Genomic DNA, 19,160 nt, shown 5'->3' with positions numbered 1-19,160 from the left:
CGCTTTTTTTTTCCTTTTTTTTTTTTTTATTTCTTCTCAAGTTGACTATTCTGTTTTCCTTCTATTTGCTTCGTTATACTAAGTCATTTTTAGCCGTATAGTGGTCGGTCAAAATCAAACACTGTAAACTCTGTGAACTGGTTTATAAGGAGAGCCACCAAGAATTACTTTTTTGAGGCGCCCAAACTTAGTAATAATTAATCTGCTGCTAGGACTGTTCGAACGTTGAACATTTTGTTGTTTAGCATGATTTTGAGGGCTGCAGGAAAACTTAACTGGACTGATGCTCCCAGATTTCTGAATGCCTCCATCCTTCGGCCTAGCTCCCACTGTCTGTCAAGGGTCGCCCTTGACAAGTCAGAGCGGACTTGGAAGGAAAAACCATCACCTGTCAGGGATTTTTGTTTTAATGCTAGATTTAAGATATGGTCCTTAAGTTGATACGTGTGGAAATTCACTAGAATCTTACGGGGCTTTGTACGTTGTTGATTACGCCTGAATGGATCCCTGTGAATTCGCTGAATGTCAACATTAAGTTCCTCCTCTGTGTGTTTTAAATTTAGAGTTTTGATTAGGAGTTGGATAATGTAAGCCTTTATGTCGGTGCCTTCGTTAGCTTCTGGGACATTCAGGATGCGAATATTGCATCGCCTCGCGTTGTTTTCCAAATGTTCTATTCTTTCTGCCAGCGCTGTGTCTTCTCTTTTAAGCTTCAGTATCTCCTCCTTAGCGTTGTCAAGTTCAATGGACATCACTGCTGTTGTCTCCTCCAAGGCCCCTGTCCTTGAATATAGGCCATCGATTTTGCTGTCTAACGATTCGCAGTAGGACCTAATCTCTCTCTGGATTTTGGATGACTCCTCAAACCCCCGTTTAACATCAACTGCTAAGTTCGAAATCATAGTTAGTACTGCAGAGAGGTCTGAAGGTGGGGTAGTGATAGCGACTACAGGACTGAGAGGTTGAGATATTTGATTTACTTGCGGTATAGTACCCTGAGAAGTCTGAGAGCTATCAACTGAAGTTGGCAAATCTTCAAGTGCTTGAGCTGGTTCTACTCCCTGATAGTCCTTTGTTGCATGATTGTTACCATTGTCGGGGAGGCCAAGGTCTGCCGGTTCTATGGTATTAAGTGAGACAGCCATTTTTATGTTGGACTGGAGTGCGACATTATCCTCCTTAGAGTTTACAGAGCTTTCTAGTGTAGCAGTTGGTTGCCTATTATCCATGTTTGGAAGCTCAGAGACCGCGGCCATATAGCCAACTTTTGGTGAGCTAAGGCTTAGGCTTGCCTCAGAATGGGGTTCAGTGGAGAAATGGCTGGCATGTGCGAGACTCAGGACCTGTGGGATTGCCTTAAAATATGAGCGCAAGGAAGGTGTTATCTTTGTGCCCGGGTCCAAAACCGTTTTCTTTAATTTAGTTCTCTTAGATTTTTTGGGCTTGGCTTCTACTGATAGGTAAGAGGAGGACTTGGAAAGCGTATTTTTTGTACCGTCACTAATACTAGAAAACGTGGTAGGCGTTAGACTAGCTAAGCTAGCTGGGACTATTACTTTAAGGTCCTCAGTAGCGCTAACCTGGGCCTCCTGTACAGTAGACTGAGAAGACTCCAGTATTGGGGCAGAAAAACAGTTAGATTTTCCTAAGGCTGACCCACCTCGGTTACTCAGTACACTTCCTGTTTTAGTTGGTTTTCCAGTTCTACGACCTTTTCTGCGCGATTCTAGGACTGATTTTTTCCTTACTTCGGGCTGGGTGGTTGCTCCACTTCTTAGAAAGTAAGGCTTTTTTACTAAACAAACAGCCTGGTCTACGACCTCAAACGTCGAGCTTATGCTACCCTGAGGGTCAGAGTATACAACTGAGGGGGAGAAAATTGGTATTGATTTAGTTGGACCTTTTTATTTGCTTCCTTCATCCTCTAGGTTTGCCATAGTCGCTGTCGACTATTATTCTAAAAGGCCGGAGGTACGTTTTGTTGGTGATCCCAATTCAAAAAATATTATTGACTTTTTAAAAGATCTTTTTCTACGGGAAGGTTTCCCATCCTCGATTGTGAGTGATATTGGTGTTCAATTTGTTAGTCAAGAGTTTAACACCTTTTTGTGCCAAAGTGGGATCAATCATTTCAAAAGCTCCCTCTATCACCCACAAACTAATGGTTTAGTGGAGCGCATGAACAGGGTCTTGAACAATTGTGTGCAATGTGCTATTACTCAACGTTGTCATGTTCCTAATGCTGTCAGATCCATGTTGTGGTTCTATCGTACCACTCCACATTCCTCAACTAAAGTTTCTCCTTACGAATTACTACGAGGAAGAAAACCATGCTCTAAGATTTATCCTGGTTGGATGTCTCAATGGGTGAAGTTAAATTCCCTTAGCAATATGGATGAGACGGTTAGGCGTAATGCCACAAATGCTCAGTCTAAACAGAAGCTTAATTTTGACTCTAGGAAAAGAGTTGTGACACAACAGTTTTCTGTTGGTGATAGGATTCGTATCAAGTTACCTGTACATACCACTAAGGGCAGTGGAAAATTCTCTGAGCCTTTCATCATTGATAAAGTTTGTGGTAATGCAGTGAGAGTGAATATGAAGAACTGGCGGAATGTTGCCAGAGTTGTTAAAGCTAATGTTGGTGGGGAAAAAAAAATCTTCTCACTCTTCTTAGGATCTCATCATGCACTTCACAAGTAACCCCATGAATCAAAACATTGTCCTGAAAGACAACAACATTAGGATCTCATCATGCACTTCACAAGTAACCCCATGAATCAAAACATCGTCCTGAAAGACAACAACTCCTTCAATGTTCTTCAAAAGATTAGACATGATTCTTTGAAATACTGCCGCTGCAGAGGCTAATCCAAAAGGCATGCGACAGTATTGGAAAGAACCTACAGGGGACACAAAAGCAGTGAGGTGTCTTGAAGCAGGATCTAAAACAACTTGGTGGTATGCGGACGCTAGGTCAAGTTTGCTAAACCACTTCGAACCATTGATAAGCGAAAGCATATCAGGAATTTTTGGAAGAGGAAAAGAATCTATCCAAATGTTCTTATTTAGGCTGCGTAAATCAACACAGACGCGAAGCTCGCCATTCTTTTTCTTAGCGACAACCAAAGGGGAAAGCCAAAGCAAAGATTCAATAGGTTCTATTATCCCTTTCTTGCAAAGACCATTCAATTCCGTTTCCAACTGTTCCCTTACACTAAATGGGACATTCCTTAACCTGTACTTAACAGGAATGGCATTGTCTTTGACTCTAATGGTGTGCTTAAACCCCTTCACCTCGCCCAGTCCGTTACCAAAAACTGTGGGAAAACACTCAACCAACTTGTCACCAAAAACATCAGTTTGTACAACAGAAATGGGGTCTTTTGTGTCTGGTCTGAGAATCATTTTATCACCAGTTTGCACAACTGAAATGGGATCTTTGGTGCCTGGTCTGAGAATCATTTTAAACAACCCTTGATGAAATCATCCGAGGATGTTTAAACCTTTGATGGATACATACATTTTACCAAAGATCCTTCTCCCTCTAAATTCGAGAGTATCCTCAAAGTACCCTTTCAGCTCTATCCTCCTACCTTCGTAAGAAACAGGGGATCTGTCAGGAGGAAATAATTTACGGTCTCCCCACACCTCTTTAAAAATTTCTTGTGTCAACATGGTTATCCTCGCTCCTGAGTCTACTAACAGGCAGACTACTTTATCACCAATACCAATATCAGTGTAAGGATCAACACATTCAAATTCTGATTCAACCTCATTACCCATATCCCCCACAACAACAACCATATCTCTTAGATCATCCTGAATGTTAATAGTGTCATCTTGGTTGTATTCAGAAACATTAGCTACAGAAGATGGACTGGGGTTACTCCATTGTTTGTTCAATTGTACTTGTGATACATTACGCTTAACATTCTGACACACTTTAGCGAAATGTCCTAATCTTCCACACAATCTACACGTAACATTTTTAGCTGGGCAAGGACGTCCAGACCTGAAATGTGGAAAATTTCCACATTTAAAACAAATATTACTTTGCTGAAAAAACTTATTTTCTGTACGTCCCCCAGAGTTAACTTTACTCTCATAAACCTTCACAACATTAATACTTTCTTCCTTAGAAATAGAAGGTGACATTTTTTCATCAAGTTCTTTGACAGATAGTTTAGAGAATTAAATACTTTTTGCCACACGTACAGTTTCTTCAAGTGACGGATTACTCAAAGAGAGTAATTTCTACTGAATACTTTTATCTGCACATTTACAAATATACTGATCTCTGATCATTTGATCTCTAAAATTTTCAAATTGACACTCTGCACTCAGTATTCTCAGGGCAGAAATAAAATCCTCTACCTTTTCTCCTTGTTTTTGCTCACGTTTGTAAAATTTATGTCTGACTACAACCAAACTGGGTTGAATATCAAAACGTAACTCTAACATCTTGACTGTTTCTTCGTAAACATCTAGGTCTTCTTCTTCAGGAGGACGTACCAAAGGAGGCAAATGTTTGAAAATCGATCGACCCTCAAACCCAAGAATATTTAACAATAGATATTTCTTTCTCTCTGCTCTGTACCTAGAAGCTCCTATAACTCCTAGATAAGTGGTAAATGCGTCAAACCACTTCTTCCAAACAATAGGAGGTTCACCTGGTAGATCAAGAAAAGGAGGTGGTGGCGAAACAGCTTGCATGTTTAAACTCCTTTCCAGAAATTCAACTAAAAATAAGTTTTGTAATGATAAAAGTAATAATGTACCTCCTAAAGAAATCACGAAGAAAAAGTGTCTGAAAGATAATAATAACAGAGAATTAAAAAAAAAAAAAAGTCCAAAACGATCTTTACCTCTGTGAAGAAATCCTTTTAAATAACGAATTGCCAAAGAACAAACGCGCATCACATGACAGTATGCGTAGTTACTCTTTTATGCACTTCACAAAAGCCGGGTGTGCATATCACCGTAGACGTTTTAGTTAAACTAAATGCGTGAAGATATTTTTTTTTCCGATAATATAAAATGGATGCTCACGTAACGTTGCGCTTCAAGGAAAGAAAAACCTCATGCGTTTCAAATTGCCTAAAATGGCATCCACGTTCCTCACCGTACGTCGCGTTTCAGGCAAGTTGGTTGCATTCCACCTTCAGCTGTTACGTCAGCAGAACTCTCGACACACAAGATGGCCCCCGTCTAACAGCTAGAACGTAACTTGCAGACGTAGGCTATACGTCACTTTTGATGGTAAAATTTTACCAAGGCGTTTTTGCTGCTGCCGGACAAAAATAAAACACAGTACCTTTACTTATCGAAGACCGTAACCATGAATCTCTTCATAGGATCGAAGAAAGATGCTGGGACATCTTCGAGGTACTGTTCATTTGTTTTCCAATATTTTCGGTACACGGATGCTTCTTCGGTTTCTCAAATTATCTCGCATGGGTAGCATACACCTGTAGATCGTTGCCACGTTTTTCTGTTTTATTAGCACTCGCACGCAGGATAGTGTTGATAGAGAGCTTTAATGTAGTACAGGTGATGCGCAGCAGCTCACGCTTAAAACATTCAAAAGATCGTTAACATTTCAAAATACCATTCTATTTAGAATCAAGAGAAAGAACACTGACAGAGCATTCTGAAAAGACTAGAACATAACATTACAGAGTGTTTGATATGGACAATCTCCATTGTATTAGAGTGGTTTGTCAGTCACTGTCGAGCAGCTCACCTATATATTGAAGAGTTGCTATAGCCTTCTGGGAGTACAAAACTTTAAGAACTTATTTTAAGTGTTTATGTAACCAGTCAACATTGTAACTTAGGGCCCGATTCACAAAGGTAATGTTAGACCAAAAGTTTAAGTTTTACTTATTCACAAAGGGATGTAACTACTAGTAACTTTACTACTAGTAATTCCACTAGTCATAACTTTACTGCTAGCAATTTTACTAGTCATAACTTTACTATTAGTAGTAAAGTTATGATTAGTAAAATTACTGAGAGTAAAGTTACTAGTAGTAACATACCTTTGTGAATACTTAAAAGTAGTAAAGTTAGACTTTTGGTCAAAGTTAGACATTTAGTCTAATTTCACTTTTGTGAATAGGGCCCTTAGACTTTAGGTCTAAACTTAGACTTCATGTGTAAAGTTAGACTTCAGGTGTAAAGTTAGAGTTCAGTTGGAAAGTTAGACTTTAGATCTCAACTTAGACTTCTAGTGTAAAGTTAAACTTCAGTCATAAAGTTAGACTTTAGGTGTAAAATTAGACATTGGTCTAAACTTAGACCTCAGGTGTAAAGTTAGACTTCAGGTGTAAAGCTAGACTTCAGTTGTAAAGTTAGACTTCAGGTGTAAAGTTAGACTTCAGGTGTAAAGTTAGACTTCAGGTGCAAAGTTAGACTTTGGATCTAAACTTAGACTTCAGGTGTAAAGTTAGACTTCCAGGCATACAGTTAGACTCCAGGTGTAAAGTTAGACTTTAGATCTAAACTTAGACTTCAGGTGTAAAGTTACACTTTAGGTGTAAAGTTAGACGTCAGGTCTAAAGTTAGACTTCAGGTGTAAAGTTAGACTTCAGGCATAAAGCTAGACTTCAGGTGTAAAGTTAGACTTTAGATCTAAAGTTAGACTTTGAGCATAAAGTTAGACTTCAGGTCTAAGTTTACCTTTGTGAATCGAGCCCTCAGTCTTTAGCTGTTCATCAGTCACACAAAGTTCCTGCACAAAGACAATCTCTCTAAAGTTAGCTTCTGTGCTTCCAATCTTATTCAAACATCAACTGGTTTAAGGGGATGACATCTCTTGTGCTAGCCCGCCTTTACCCACTGTGGATGATTGACTTAATGTGCTCGGCTTGAAGACTATAGTTTGTTACTCAGAGTGGGATCTTGGCTCCTTCCCAAGCACCAGACGTCCTCCTGGGATACCGGATTTAGGTGGGATATTTCTGATCTTGCTAAATGTTAATCTGATGTCTCTTTTTAGGCCTCTGTCTCTTGAGGACACTCGCCTGGAGGTCTCAGAGGAGGGTCAGCTGCTACGAATCCATCACAGCCAATCCGGAGACCAAGGGAGCTATCGGTGCCTGGCCTTCAACCTCGCCGGCCAGCAGGCCAAGGACTTCCGGCTAACCATCCACAGTGAGTCCCTTTCATCGAACTACATTACCCACACACCCCTGGGCTCAGCAGCAGTCCTAGAACAACCTCCACTGACGTCATTGAGATGCGCATCAGCAAAACCCACTCATTTTCATGTGCTGCCCTGAAAATCAACACATGCATTTGTGTTTCTGGTCTTTATTTATCACTTGTGAACTCCTGAACCACTGAACGGTACCTTTAGCAGAAATAACATAGCATGAGTACTTATAGAGCACACATTCACTACTGAGAGGGTCTCTGGGTGCCTTGGACAGATGGCAGAAGATTATTGGTACCCAGTAGAGTTGTATTTATTTTATCAACCTTAAGCTATCCCTTATCAATAACGCAGAATATGCCTCCTTTGAATACCTTGTAGCCGAACTCAAAATACAGGATTCCCCCCCCACCCGCCTTCACAATATATATAATCCGCCTGGAAATCACTACCCATTCATCGACGAGCTATCTAACCTTCTTACGCAATCCTCAATTTCCAAATCTAAAAACATCTTCCTGGGAGACTTTAACCTCCATTGGAATGATACTAAAGATCCCTCAATCTCCCTCCTGTATGACCTTCTCGAAATTAATGACCTCAAACAAATCTGTCAGTCACCAACCCATTCCAAAGGAGCCACCCTTGACGCTATCATTACCAGCAAAGATCTAGCCCTCCTATCTAACATCATTCCGATTGACTGGTCCGACCATCACCTTATCCTGTTCTCCATAAACAACTCTGCCTCCACCCCTCCGTCCAAAACTATTAAACCCATGAAACTGATCAGAAATCTCAGTCATATCCCTCCCGACTTACTTGAATCCAAACTTCAGGCCCAGCTTCTCGCTATCCCTCCTTCCCTCAACACGAACGAACTAACCGAACAATATAACAGAGCTGTCACTGCTACCCTTGACCTTCTAGCACCACTCAAACTCAAATAACAAAGAAATATCCCCTCCAAATCATGGTTTAACACAGACCTAAACATTGAAAGACGTAAACTCAGACTGTCTGAAAGATTATGGAGACAGCACCCCTCTCCTTCTAACCTGGCCAACCTCAGACTTACTAGATCGTCCTACAAAAAACACATCTTTAGACAAAAAACTTCCTTCCTCAGATCACAACTAGATCGAGCTCAGAATAGGCCAAGAGAACTATTCAACATTGTGCGCAATCAAACTGCTTCCGCTCCCCCTGTCCCACTTGCCTCGAAGACTAGATGTGAAGAAATAGCCCTCTTTTTTTCAGACAAAATTAAACTAATTGAGCAATCCTTCCTCTCTACTGCGATCCCTACCACCAATCCGAACACCTCTCTTAATATCCCACCCTCCATCAGAACTCCCCCTACACCCTCTACGGCCCATCATAACTCTGATCTCCCTTACCCCTCCTTGCCCCCCAATTTCCTGGACTCCAATCATCCTAACTCTCTTACTAAAAATAATGCCGCTTGGCTTAACTTCCAGCCAGTCACGGAAAGAGACGTCTTTAACATCATTTCCAAACTCAAGCCTTCCTCCCGCACCAAAGACCCTCTTCCATCCAAACTTGTCCAAAACCTCAAACATATCATCACCCCTACCTGGACCTCTATTATCAACAGCTCCCTTGCCACCGGTTGTGTCCCCAACTCATTGCAACTAGGCCAAATCACCCCCATTATCAAAAATCCTTTGCCAGACCCAAACGACCTCAATAACCTTCGTCCAATCTCCAACCTTCCCCTTCTTTCTAAAGCCCTGGAAAAATGTGTTCTTCTCCAACTAGAGAGACACATTGAACACTTTAACTTACTAGACCCCTTCCAATCTGGCTTTAGGAAAGGATGCAGCACTGAAACCGCCATGCTGAACATTATTGACGACATCCACCACTCACTCGACAATGGTGAATCTAGCCTTCTGATCCTCCGTGACCTCTCTGCAGCGTTTGATACTGTTAACCACTCTACTCTACTCAATGTTCTTAGAGATCGATTCGGCCTAAATGGTATGACACACAAATGGTTCGTCTCATACCTACAACACCGTTCTCAACAAATCAAAATCCAAAATTGCCTATCTAACCCTACCTCCATCTCCTTAGGAGTTCCGCAAGGATCTATCCTCTCTCCCTCTCTCTTTAACCTTTTCATGGAACCCCTCACACTCATTCTTAAACAAGCCGGGATCAACTACCATCTCTACGCCGATGACACCCAACTCTATTATAAGATTAAAACCCATGCTGACATCCTTCTCCTCAACAACACTCTCATCAAGATTCAAGCCTGGTTCCACACTAACCACCTCAAACTCAACCCTAAAAAAACTGAAATAATTATTTTTTCCCCTAAAAACAACCAGCTCCCTATTCAGAATTGGATCTCTGACCTTAATGCCCTCAACTGCTCCTTATCTTTGTCCTCCTCAGTCAAATCACTAGGTATCTCACTTGACGACCTCAAACCCTCAAAACACACATCAATAATTCTGCCAAAGGAGCCCTCTTCACTCTCTGCCACCTTAAGAAAATCAAGCCCTTCATCCCTATCGATGATTTCAAACTAGCAGTCCAATCCCTTGTTCTTTCTCGCATCGACTATGGCAATGCCATTCTCACCGGGATTCCCAAGATCCACCTCGCACCGCTTAAATCTGTGCTGTACCTTGCAGCTAGGCTTACCTCTGACTGCAAGCGATTCGACCACATCTCCCCTACCCTTAAAATCCTTAAATGGCTCCCCATTGAAGGTAGATCCACGTACAAAACAGCCTGCATTACACACAAAATTCTCCATCAGAATACACCGACCTACCTCGCTAACAAACTCACAAAAGCCGGTTGCTCCCGTTCCTTGAGAAGCACAAACACCTTCCTTCTTATCCCCCCCCTTCAAAAAAAGAAAACCACCCAGTCTCGGTCCTTTTCCGGCAACGCTCCATGCATTTGGAATGCCCTTCCAACTGACCTTCGTTGCAACCCTTCCTACCCTTGCTTCAAAAAAGAACTCAAACTACATCTCCTCAATAAATATTGGGGACCATAATCCATATCTGCCATCTTCCACTGGCCACTTCTGTCCGACCTCAGATACATCTGCCTCCCTTCTTTTCAGCCTTACTTCGCCCTTCCTCCTCGTCACTTCCACCTCCCTGTTTACCACCTTCACTCCACCCTGCACCCCCCCTTCCCTTGTCCTCCGTCTGCCCTTATTTCTGACCCTACAGCTCTCGTCCTTACAAACCCAATCTGACCACCAACCTCCCCATCCTCCTCTGCAATTTTCAATGTATGCCTGGTTATTTTTGATTATCACATCTCCCACTTTTCGGTGTTCTTATTTCCCATATTTATCATTTTGAAATATGTATGGCGGAGACTTATATGTTGTTTATACTCATTTATGCTATGTATGACCCATGTCTTACTGACCTTCTTGTCTCAAAAATGTAAAGCGCTCTGATACCCCTGGGTCCAGCCAGCGCTATATAAAACCTCTAAAAATAAAAAATAAAAAATAAATAAATAAAAAGAGAATGAAAGTCTGAGAGCACCCCTGTGACCACAGGATCGAACACCAGTTCCTGCAGTGGAATTATTAGTCGCTTCCTTCCACCTCCTCGTCACTTCCTCCTATGTGTGTGGTGAAGGCTCAGGAGTACCTCATTCTCTGCTTCTTTCTCTTTCTTTACAGGTCCCCCCACTATCCGGGCAGCAGATGGGGTGACCGAGGTGCCCGTGCTGTTGGGGCACGCGGTGGTGCTTCAGTGCGAGGCGCGTGGATCCCCTGCTCCCAGCATCACCTGGTTCAAGGATCTACGCCCCATCGTCTCCAGCCCCAAGATGGCCTACAGAGAGGGTGGGCGCGCCCTGGAACTCAGCAAGGCCCAGGTGTCTGACTCCGGCGCGTACACCTGCCGCGCCACCAACCTGGCGGGCACGCAGGAGAGGTCCTACCGGCTGGAGGTGTACGGTAAGTGTGGTCTGCTCCTGGGAAGGTATTGGGGGGTATTATGGGATCGGAGGGTCTCCTCCCCAGCTCCAAATCTGTTGCTCTTTCGTATTGGGGGCACGGCTTAATTTGTAAATAAATTTATTCCAGGGCCCTCGTCAGGAGGCCACTGCAGCTTGCACCACCTCTGGCCCCGGCCAGCGCTGCCAATGACCGTGCCAACACTTCGCTCTGTTAGTTACGTGAAAAGCATCATCATTGGGTCTTTATCAGTCTAACACTGGGTTCTCCAAGTGATCTCCTTTCTTCCACCTGGAGATAGACCGTCTGGTTTTTTGACAGTTGTGATAAAACGTGCAGGAGTGTATTCAGGGCAGGACTGGCCATATTAGGCACCCGGCAAATCCCTGGTGCGCTGCACGGGTGAGGGCTGGTTTGAGGCCCTGGGGCCCTGGGGGGCGTTTTTGTTACAGGGCCATTTTTGCATCATAGCTGCAAAATTGGCCAAAAACCGGCCCGGCAACGAGCTCGGCGGCACCCACAACCCCTCGGGGGTGGGGGGCCGGCCGAGCACTTTGCCAGGGCCGGTTTTGGTTCCCAGTCCGGCCCTGAGTGTATTTGTGAAGTGTAGGCTGAGATTACCTCGTGCCATTGTAGGGGCGGGGCTTGGATGGCGCGGCAAATGGCAGCTTAACTGCACTGCACCCGCCGTTCTTGACCGACAGGCAGCCTTGTCTCCTTCAAACGTTGCGGACGACATACCTGCTTCACGGACCCATGAAGCGGAGGACGCCGGGCACCTGCTGAGTCATCGATCACCCCGAGAGGAGACTTAATCACCGAAAGGAGCCACGAGGACAGGTTGCTGCCTCTGGAGCACAAAATGGGGGCCACCATAATGCGGCTGTAAGCGACCCATGCAGTCCCAGTACCTTGAGGGCATCAGATGGGATCGCCACTCCACCGACCCTGAGAGACTGCCTGCCTGCTGTGTGACCAGTGGACACCAGGTTTGGTATAGTGTTGCTGTTATGCAAGTTGTATAGTGGATATTGGAGCACAAAGCTGGATCAACGTGTTTCCTGACCCTACAATGGAGGACTTGTACTTTAAAAAAAACAATCTTTCGGGATGCATAGCTGGGTGCTGTGGTATCAGGTGCTGGTACTGCAGTAACAGTGCCCCCAAATCTTTAAATTTTTAACTTCATGTGGGTGGGGTGGTCCCTGTGGGATCACATGGCTCTAAGGCTCAGTTTTGCAGCATGAATCTTTCTGGATTCATTATGCTGTGCATTATTCCGCCATCTAGTGGTTGGGTCTGGAATTGTAGTCTTTTTTCTCTTTTTTTTAAAAAACTTCTGAATCGGCAGCCACAACATTTTGGTCTCAGTTGTGGCCAGCTAAACAGACCGCTCAGTACTGCAGTACCAGCATCAGTAACAGAGCACTGAAATGGCAGGCAGCAGAAAAGCTCCCACGGCCAACCAGAAACCCCTATATGGCATTTTGTTCCATTGCAGAATCTTGAGGGACCAACCATCCGGATATGTCTAAGTTTTTCCAAGCATTAACCCCTCAAGCCGAACCTGAGCTCTTCTTTAAATGCTAATTTCCCAAAAATGGACTACACCCAATCGCAAGAAGCATGCTTTCTCAGTAAGGTTGTACTGGAATTAAAGTATTGCAATCAACATGCAAAATTGCACTGCCCCCTTCTTCTTGCCCCCGCGTGATGGATCTGCAGGAAGGTTTTCATGAAGGAGCCAAGGGGGATGACCTTTTTGGGGGGAAAGTTTTGTGCACTTTCACTAATCCTTGCCGAAGTTATTAGCAAAAAAAATACTCTTCCTATAGAAACTCTGACCGAACTATCTATGCACTGTGTAATATTTACAGATGTACACCCCTGCACCCACAGCCCCCAGCCTTGGTGTGCCCAACCGACAGGGACCCGGCATCCCCCTACTTTCCAACTTATGTCTCCAGTCATTCGGAAGCAAGCCTGCAGGCATTTTGCCTGACCGAGGATCTCCATTGGTTTCAAAGGGGCTCCTGACGCCTCCGTAGCACTCTGCACCCGGCTGCCCCTGTGCCACTGGTGGTGCAGTCTCAGTGCTCTTTGGTGGTCCCCCAGTGCTGATCGCCACCCCCAGGGCCTGTGTTCCTGACCGGCAGGTACTTACCTGTAACCGGTGCCTCTTTGAGGTGCATCCATAGGATAACATTGGATTCAGCGACCTCTGCACCCGACCGCCCCAGTGTCACTGGCAATGGTGCAGTACCTACCTTGATCAGATGCTGGACCAGTATTGACCCAAACCCCCGCAGACTGAACTTGAGAATCGCTTACTTACCTGTAAGTTACTGACCTGCCCTTTTCCCCATGGGATTGCATAGGTCTCTCACTGTACTGTACTAAGTGTGATCCTGAAAACAAAGTATCTTTTTCTGTACTGAAATGCATTTCATGCCCATGCAAAGTATTGTTTGATGCTGTATAAATCTATTGCTAGTATTTGAAAGTATTGCAATTGAAAAGTACTTACTTGTAACTGAGTTCCACTTGGCTCGTAGAAATAAAAGTAAACAAAGTAATATTGTTCTACAAATATTGGCCTGAAGTCAGTCATTGTGTGTGTTCCTGCCACGTATGAGTTTCTACAACAAATGCATTCACACTGCCCTCTGATAAACCTCACTGCTCAGCCCAGCTACCACTAAATTGAGAGTAAGGTATTATCTACTTTACCTCTTCCTACCTTTGGGGACTCACTGGACTCTGTGCGCAGTATACCTTACTTTGGTATAGTATATACAGCGCCAGCTTCTTACACTGCACCTTCACTTGTATTCTATAACCGAATGAGTCTAGAAGGCGTTAATGTGTGTGTTATAAAAATACTATACATGTGAGAAAGTGCCATCTTTCTTGCTTTGGTATGCCCCCACTTTTTGCTGAACTGCTAATGTGCTTTGACTGAGTGTGCCCTGGGCTCCTGACAACCAGGTGCCCAGGGCCTGTGTTCCTTCCCTGAAACTGTGTTGAAACTAAAACCCAATTGGCTTCTCTGGCCACCTGTCAGCCCCTAGTAAACGGTACCCTAGGTACCCAGGGCATGGTGACCAGAGAAGAGCCCTAAGGGCTGCAGCACTTATTGTGCCACCCTTAGGGGCCCTGTACCCTGGCACCCACACACTGCCTTTGCAGGCTGAGTGCCTAAGTACAGAACTAAATGAAGAGTCGACATGGCACACATCCCTGTGTCCCATGCCCACAGAACCCACTGCCCTCGCATACCTCAGTCACCCCTCTAGCTGGGTGCCCTATGCCATTGGTGTGGGCACAGGTGCAGGAGCCCTGTGCCCCTACAGTGCCCAGGGCCATTCCTGGGCACTGTAAGTGCAGTGATGCCATTAAGAGTATATGGTGCTGGGAGGTCGTCATTACGAACTCCACAGCACCATGATGGCTTCACTGAAGACTGAGAAGTTTGGTATCAAACTTCTCAGCACATTAAACCCGCACTGATGCCAGTGCAAGATTTAATGTAAAATGCACCAGAGGGCATCTTAGAGATGCCCCCTGAAACCTAAACCTATAATCTACGTCTGGACTGAGAGGCTGCTTAGGCTGCCACACAGCAGACATGTTGCTGGACCCCTGGGTGGAGAGCCCCCCCCCCCTCTCCTGGGCATGCAACAATGCACATCCTGGGCGAGGTGCTAGGTCTCCTCCCCCAGGATGGGCAGGAGGAAGCTTCAAAGGCCTGCCACCTCTGTGAGCTTCTCCAGACCATTTGCTGTACCCAGCAACTGGCCCCCACCGGTTCTGACCCCCACTCTGGTGGGAAGACTGGCGGGAAAAACTACGTCACGAAGGGGGGGGGGTGCCAGCCTGTGCCAACCCCACCCCTCAGGTGGGAGAGGCGAGGTGAAGCACAACCTCAGGCTCTGGTCATCTTGAAGATGGGGAGCTCTGCCCAATCACAGCTAGGCTCCTGCCCCCCTCCCACCGGAGAGGAGCAGACTAGAGGGTGTACCCGCCCCAGGATAGGGGCCTATTGGTCCCTGCCCTTGCCCTACCTGTAACGCCCCTAAATTCAGTATTTAGGGGCTCCCTGAACCTTCCTTCCTCAGATCCCGGTATGTAAAGAAGAAAGAAGATCAAGAAGAAGAAGACCCGTCGTGCAGCTGCTAACAACAGTACGACACCAACTGACTTGGCCACAGCCCTACTGGCCTGTCGATCCTGGAACCTGCCCCTGCCTAATCCCGGCGACTTCTGCGTACAGCAACCTTGGGACACCCGGAGGACCTGCCTGCCTTGACCCTCTTAAAGACTGGGACTCCCATAAGTAGAGGCTCTGCTTCAACAACCATACCCTTGGTGCCAGCCAGGAAGCACAAGACCAACCCACTCTGCACCCGCTGAGCCCGGCCCGTGCCCAAGTGATCCAAGCCCACGAGGACGTCCCCCCGGTGACCAGGTCCCGAAGTCCAGTGCCCAAAGACCCTCCTCGACGAACCAGACAACGCCTGCAGCCTCAGAACCAGAGACCCCTCTAACCGCGACCAGCTGAGGGTAAGATTTCCCGACGCCCAAAGACACCCCTGCACCCGGCACCCTGCGGCTCCCTTATGCCTTCCTTTGGGGTACCTACCTCTTCTCCAAGATCCCAACTTACCTCCCGAAGTGGTGGTCGCACCTGAAGAATCACCGTCCCCGAGTCTGCAGCCTTTGTTCCCTTTTTACCTTCCCCATTGAATAACATTGAGCGCCCGACGGCTCAAAAGCACCCTGCACCCAGCTGCCCGAGTGCCTTTGGCTGTGCCCACTGTGTCCTATCCTACTTCCCCATTTGCCCTGAGCAAGTGACCAGGAGCCAAGCTCCAGCAGCCGCGTGGCCTGCTAGCCAGCAGCCACCAACCGGAGGTCCCCTGCCTCCTATTGGATAACATTGGGCCTAACTACCTCGGCACCCGGCTGCCCCTGTGCCGCTGAGGGTGTACCAACTGTACCTACCTGACCCTGGGGGACCCCTGAGTCTATGCCCAGAATCTTAACTTCACCAGTCGAGTACTCACCTGGAAACCGATAACTCACTTTCCTGCCATAGGATAACATTGACTGGTTTGACTCAAAAAATCTTCTAATGTGAAGTTTTGAAACTCTAAAATATTCCTATAAAATCAGCCGAATACCGAATTCCGAAGTACTCACCTGTGATCAGGAGAGAAGCCAGTACTGTACCTTGTAGCCCAGTACTGAACCGCAAAAGTAATCCTAACCGGGTTCACTAGTAACCTGTATTATCTCCATAGGAACCCATTGTCTGCTTTTCTGTGAAATTTCTTCTGTCTACTTTTGAAACCTTGAAATATTTCTTAAAAATCGTACCAACTACTGAAACATAATTACTTACCTGTCTTAAGTAGAAATCCCGGTGCTGGACCTGGGAGCCCAGTACTGGATTACAAAAGTAACGAGAACGTACTTTACCTGTAACCTGAATTTTCTCCAATTGGATAACATTGATAGATTTTCACTGAAAAGTTTCTAAGTGTGAACTTTTACAATACCTTTATATTCCTCAAAAAGTATTGCAATAACCAAAACGTTTTTACTAAACTGTTTTCAGCTTAGACCCCTGGACTGAATCTAGGATCCAGTCCTGGAATTACAAAAGTAATCTACAGAGTAATCATCTGCGTTTTTGTAGAAAAACCCATTGAGCTCAATGTTAAATTGTGTTTAGAATTGTGTTGCCTACTGCAACCCCTGTAGCTATTGTGTTTACAAAGGTATTACCTTTCTGCAAAGTAATTACCAGTGATCACTCATAATTGAGAAAAGTATATTTTGATACCTGTTGGTTCGAAAAATAAAACAACTATCAGCCACATGCATCAAACAGAATTGCATTCGCAAACGGTGCAAATCGCAAAATTCGGCCGTTTGCGAATGCATTTCTTTGTTTTGGGATGCATTAACCTTTTTTATTTTTTCGCAATTTAAGAAATCGCAAATTATTTGCGATTTCTCAAATTGCGATTGCATTTAAGAAATCGCAATTTTGCGATTTCTTAAATGCAATGCATCATCTGAAAAAGTGTGCGAATTCGCAAATTAGAAGTGTTAAATCAGCATGAAGTCAACCTTCATGGTAATTTAAGAAAAGTTTCAAAAATGCACAAAAGTGCATTTTTGACACTTTCATTTTACACTCACACATGCCCTTGGGCATGTATGTGTGAAAAATGGACTGTAATTTACATTTATGGGGTGCAGGGGGGGTCCTTTGGACCCCCCCCCTGCACCCTAGAAATTGCATTCTTATTTTGCGATTCCTTAATTGCGAATCGCAAAATGAGAATGCCTTCCCATTGATTCCTTTGGGCCTCTAGGCCCATAGGAATCAATGTAAAGGGATTCCTTATTTGCGATTCGCAAAATTGGGAATCGCAAATAAGGAAAAATAGGAAATCGCAAAAAAATTGCGAATTTTTAATGCATAGGTATTTGCTATTTCTAAATTGCGATTCCTTAATTTTCGCTATTTAGGAATCGCAAATACCAACAATGATGCATGTGGCTGTATATCTTTTGATATAAAAAACCATTGGCCTGGAGTTCAGTCCTTGAGTGTGTGAAACCATTTGCTGACTGAGTGTGTGCTTCACACTGTCCTCTGGTACTGCCTTAGTGCTCGACCAGGCTACCACTTTAGAGAGTAAGGTCAGACCTGGCTTTAACCTCTGTTATACCTCTAGGGTTTGTGATCGCTATACACACTGTACCTTACTTTGGTCCAGTATATATAGAGCCACTTTCTCACAATACATAAACCTAAAAACATACCCATAAACTAAAAGGGAGTACAGAAGTCACACTGCAGGACTCCACACAGGTGTAGTGTAGTTCCTATTATCCCAATAGGCTCTGCGCATTGGAATAATATCTTCAATAGTATAGACCTAGTGCAGAGGTTAACTAGGTCTTCCACTGATGATATTAGACTTAAAGTTTTTGGTTTTGCCAGCTAGCTCAGAGTTCACTAGAAACTTTCTCGAATAGGCAAGGAGGAGTTTAACCTCCCTGGATAGACAAGAAGGGATTTAGTTTCTGACAACCATAGAACATGACAACTTTGCTCTCCCCTAATCAAGAGTGTATCTCTAGAGTCGTGTGAAAACAAAAGACAACTTATTTTACTCAGTCAGTACGTGCATTCTTAGTTTCACCAGATTGTAGAGAAAAGGAAGAGACGGGCGTGTTCAATAAAAGATGGTATTTATTGATCAGTCTCTTTTCTCGTACAAGAGAAATGAATCGATATTATTGCGATACTTATAGTTAAGTAAAGTGCATACAATAAAAGCAGAAGTATAAAATAATACTGCAGAAGCATTGATATGGTTTCTAAGCCATATGATATTTAAAACTGATAAAATAGATACATACATATATACATTTGACTAATCGTACTCAACTGGTGCTTCTAACCACGCCTACCCCAGTGTACCTGACCTAAGCCTAATACGTGGGCGGGAGTAGATAAGTAGCAGTTTAAGTTAAGTTTGTTTTGCCAAGGGACTGACTCAAGAATTCTCTGCAAGGGGTTGTTCAGTTTTGTACCTGAGGTCTAGAATGATTGAGGGCTGGTATCTCTCGTCTCTGGTCTTGATATTCCAGCTGCCTGCGAGGGCTGCTTGGAAGCGCCGGAGCTGGATTTCTCGGCAGGAGAAAAGCAGCGTCTCGTTCTCAGCGCGTCTGGGCTTCGCTCTCTGCTGGGCTCCTCAGCACGTCTCGCTGCTCCGATCTCGTCACCACCGCGTGTGTTTGCTTAAGGCAATGTCGGTAATATTTATACCTGTAAGGTGCCGAGATTGACGTAAGGATGGACATGGATACGTCAATAAGGATGTCATACGAACGGGCTTGTTCGCACATTCTTTTGCTGAAGTTCTCGGTAAAATCAAAACAATGGCCGCCGGGATTTTCCCAGGTTGTCATAGGTTTGATTTGTTTTGAGAACTCCGTATGCCTTAT

The 19,160-nt window shown here is 44.6% G+C and overlaps 1 protein-coding gene across 1 annotated transcript in view; it reads left to right on the top strand.

Annotated features, from left to right (window-relative positions):
• The window catches only part of HMCN2 (hemicentin 2), a 761,275-nt gene that overhangs the window by 448,063 nt on the left and 294,052 nt on the right, over positions 1-19,160 (top strand). Inside the window, exons 30-31 of the mRNA XM_078646218.1 lie at positions 7,004-7,158; positions 10,851-11,129. Of these exons, the coding sequence (XP_078502344.1) occupies positions 7,004-7,158; positions 10,851-11,129 (434 nt within the window). The remainder of the gene's footprint in view (positions 1-7,003; positions 7,159-10,850; positions 11,130-19,160) is intronic.

This window comes from Lissotriton helveticus, chromosome 5_1 (genome assembly GCF_964261635.1).
Source record: "Lissotriton helveticus chromosome 5_1, aLisHel1.1, whole genome shotgun sequence".
Classification (NCBI taxonomy): domain Eukaryota; kingdom Metazoa; phylum Chordata; class Amphibia; order Caudata; family Salamandridae; genus Lissotriton; species Lissotriton helveticus.
The sequence above is the reverse complement of the archived record's forward strand: the minus strand, read 5'-3'. Positions and strand labels throughout refer to the sequence as shown.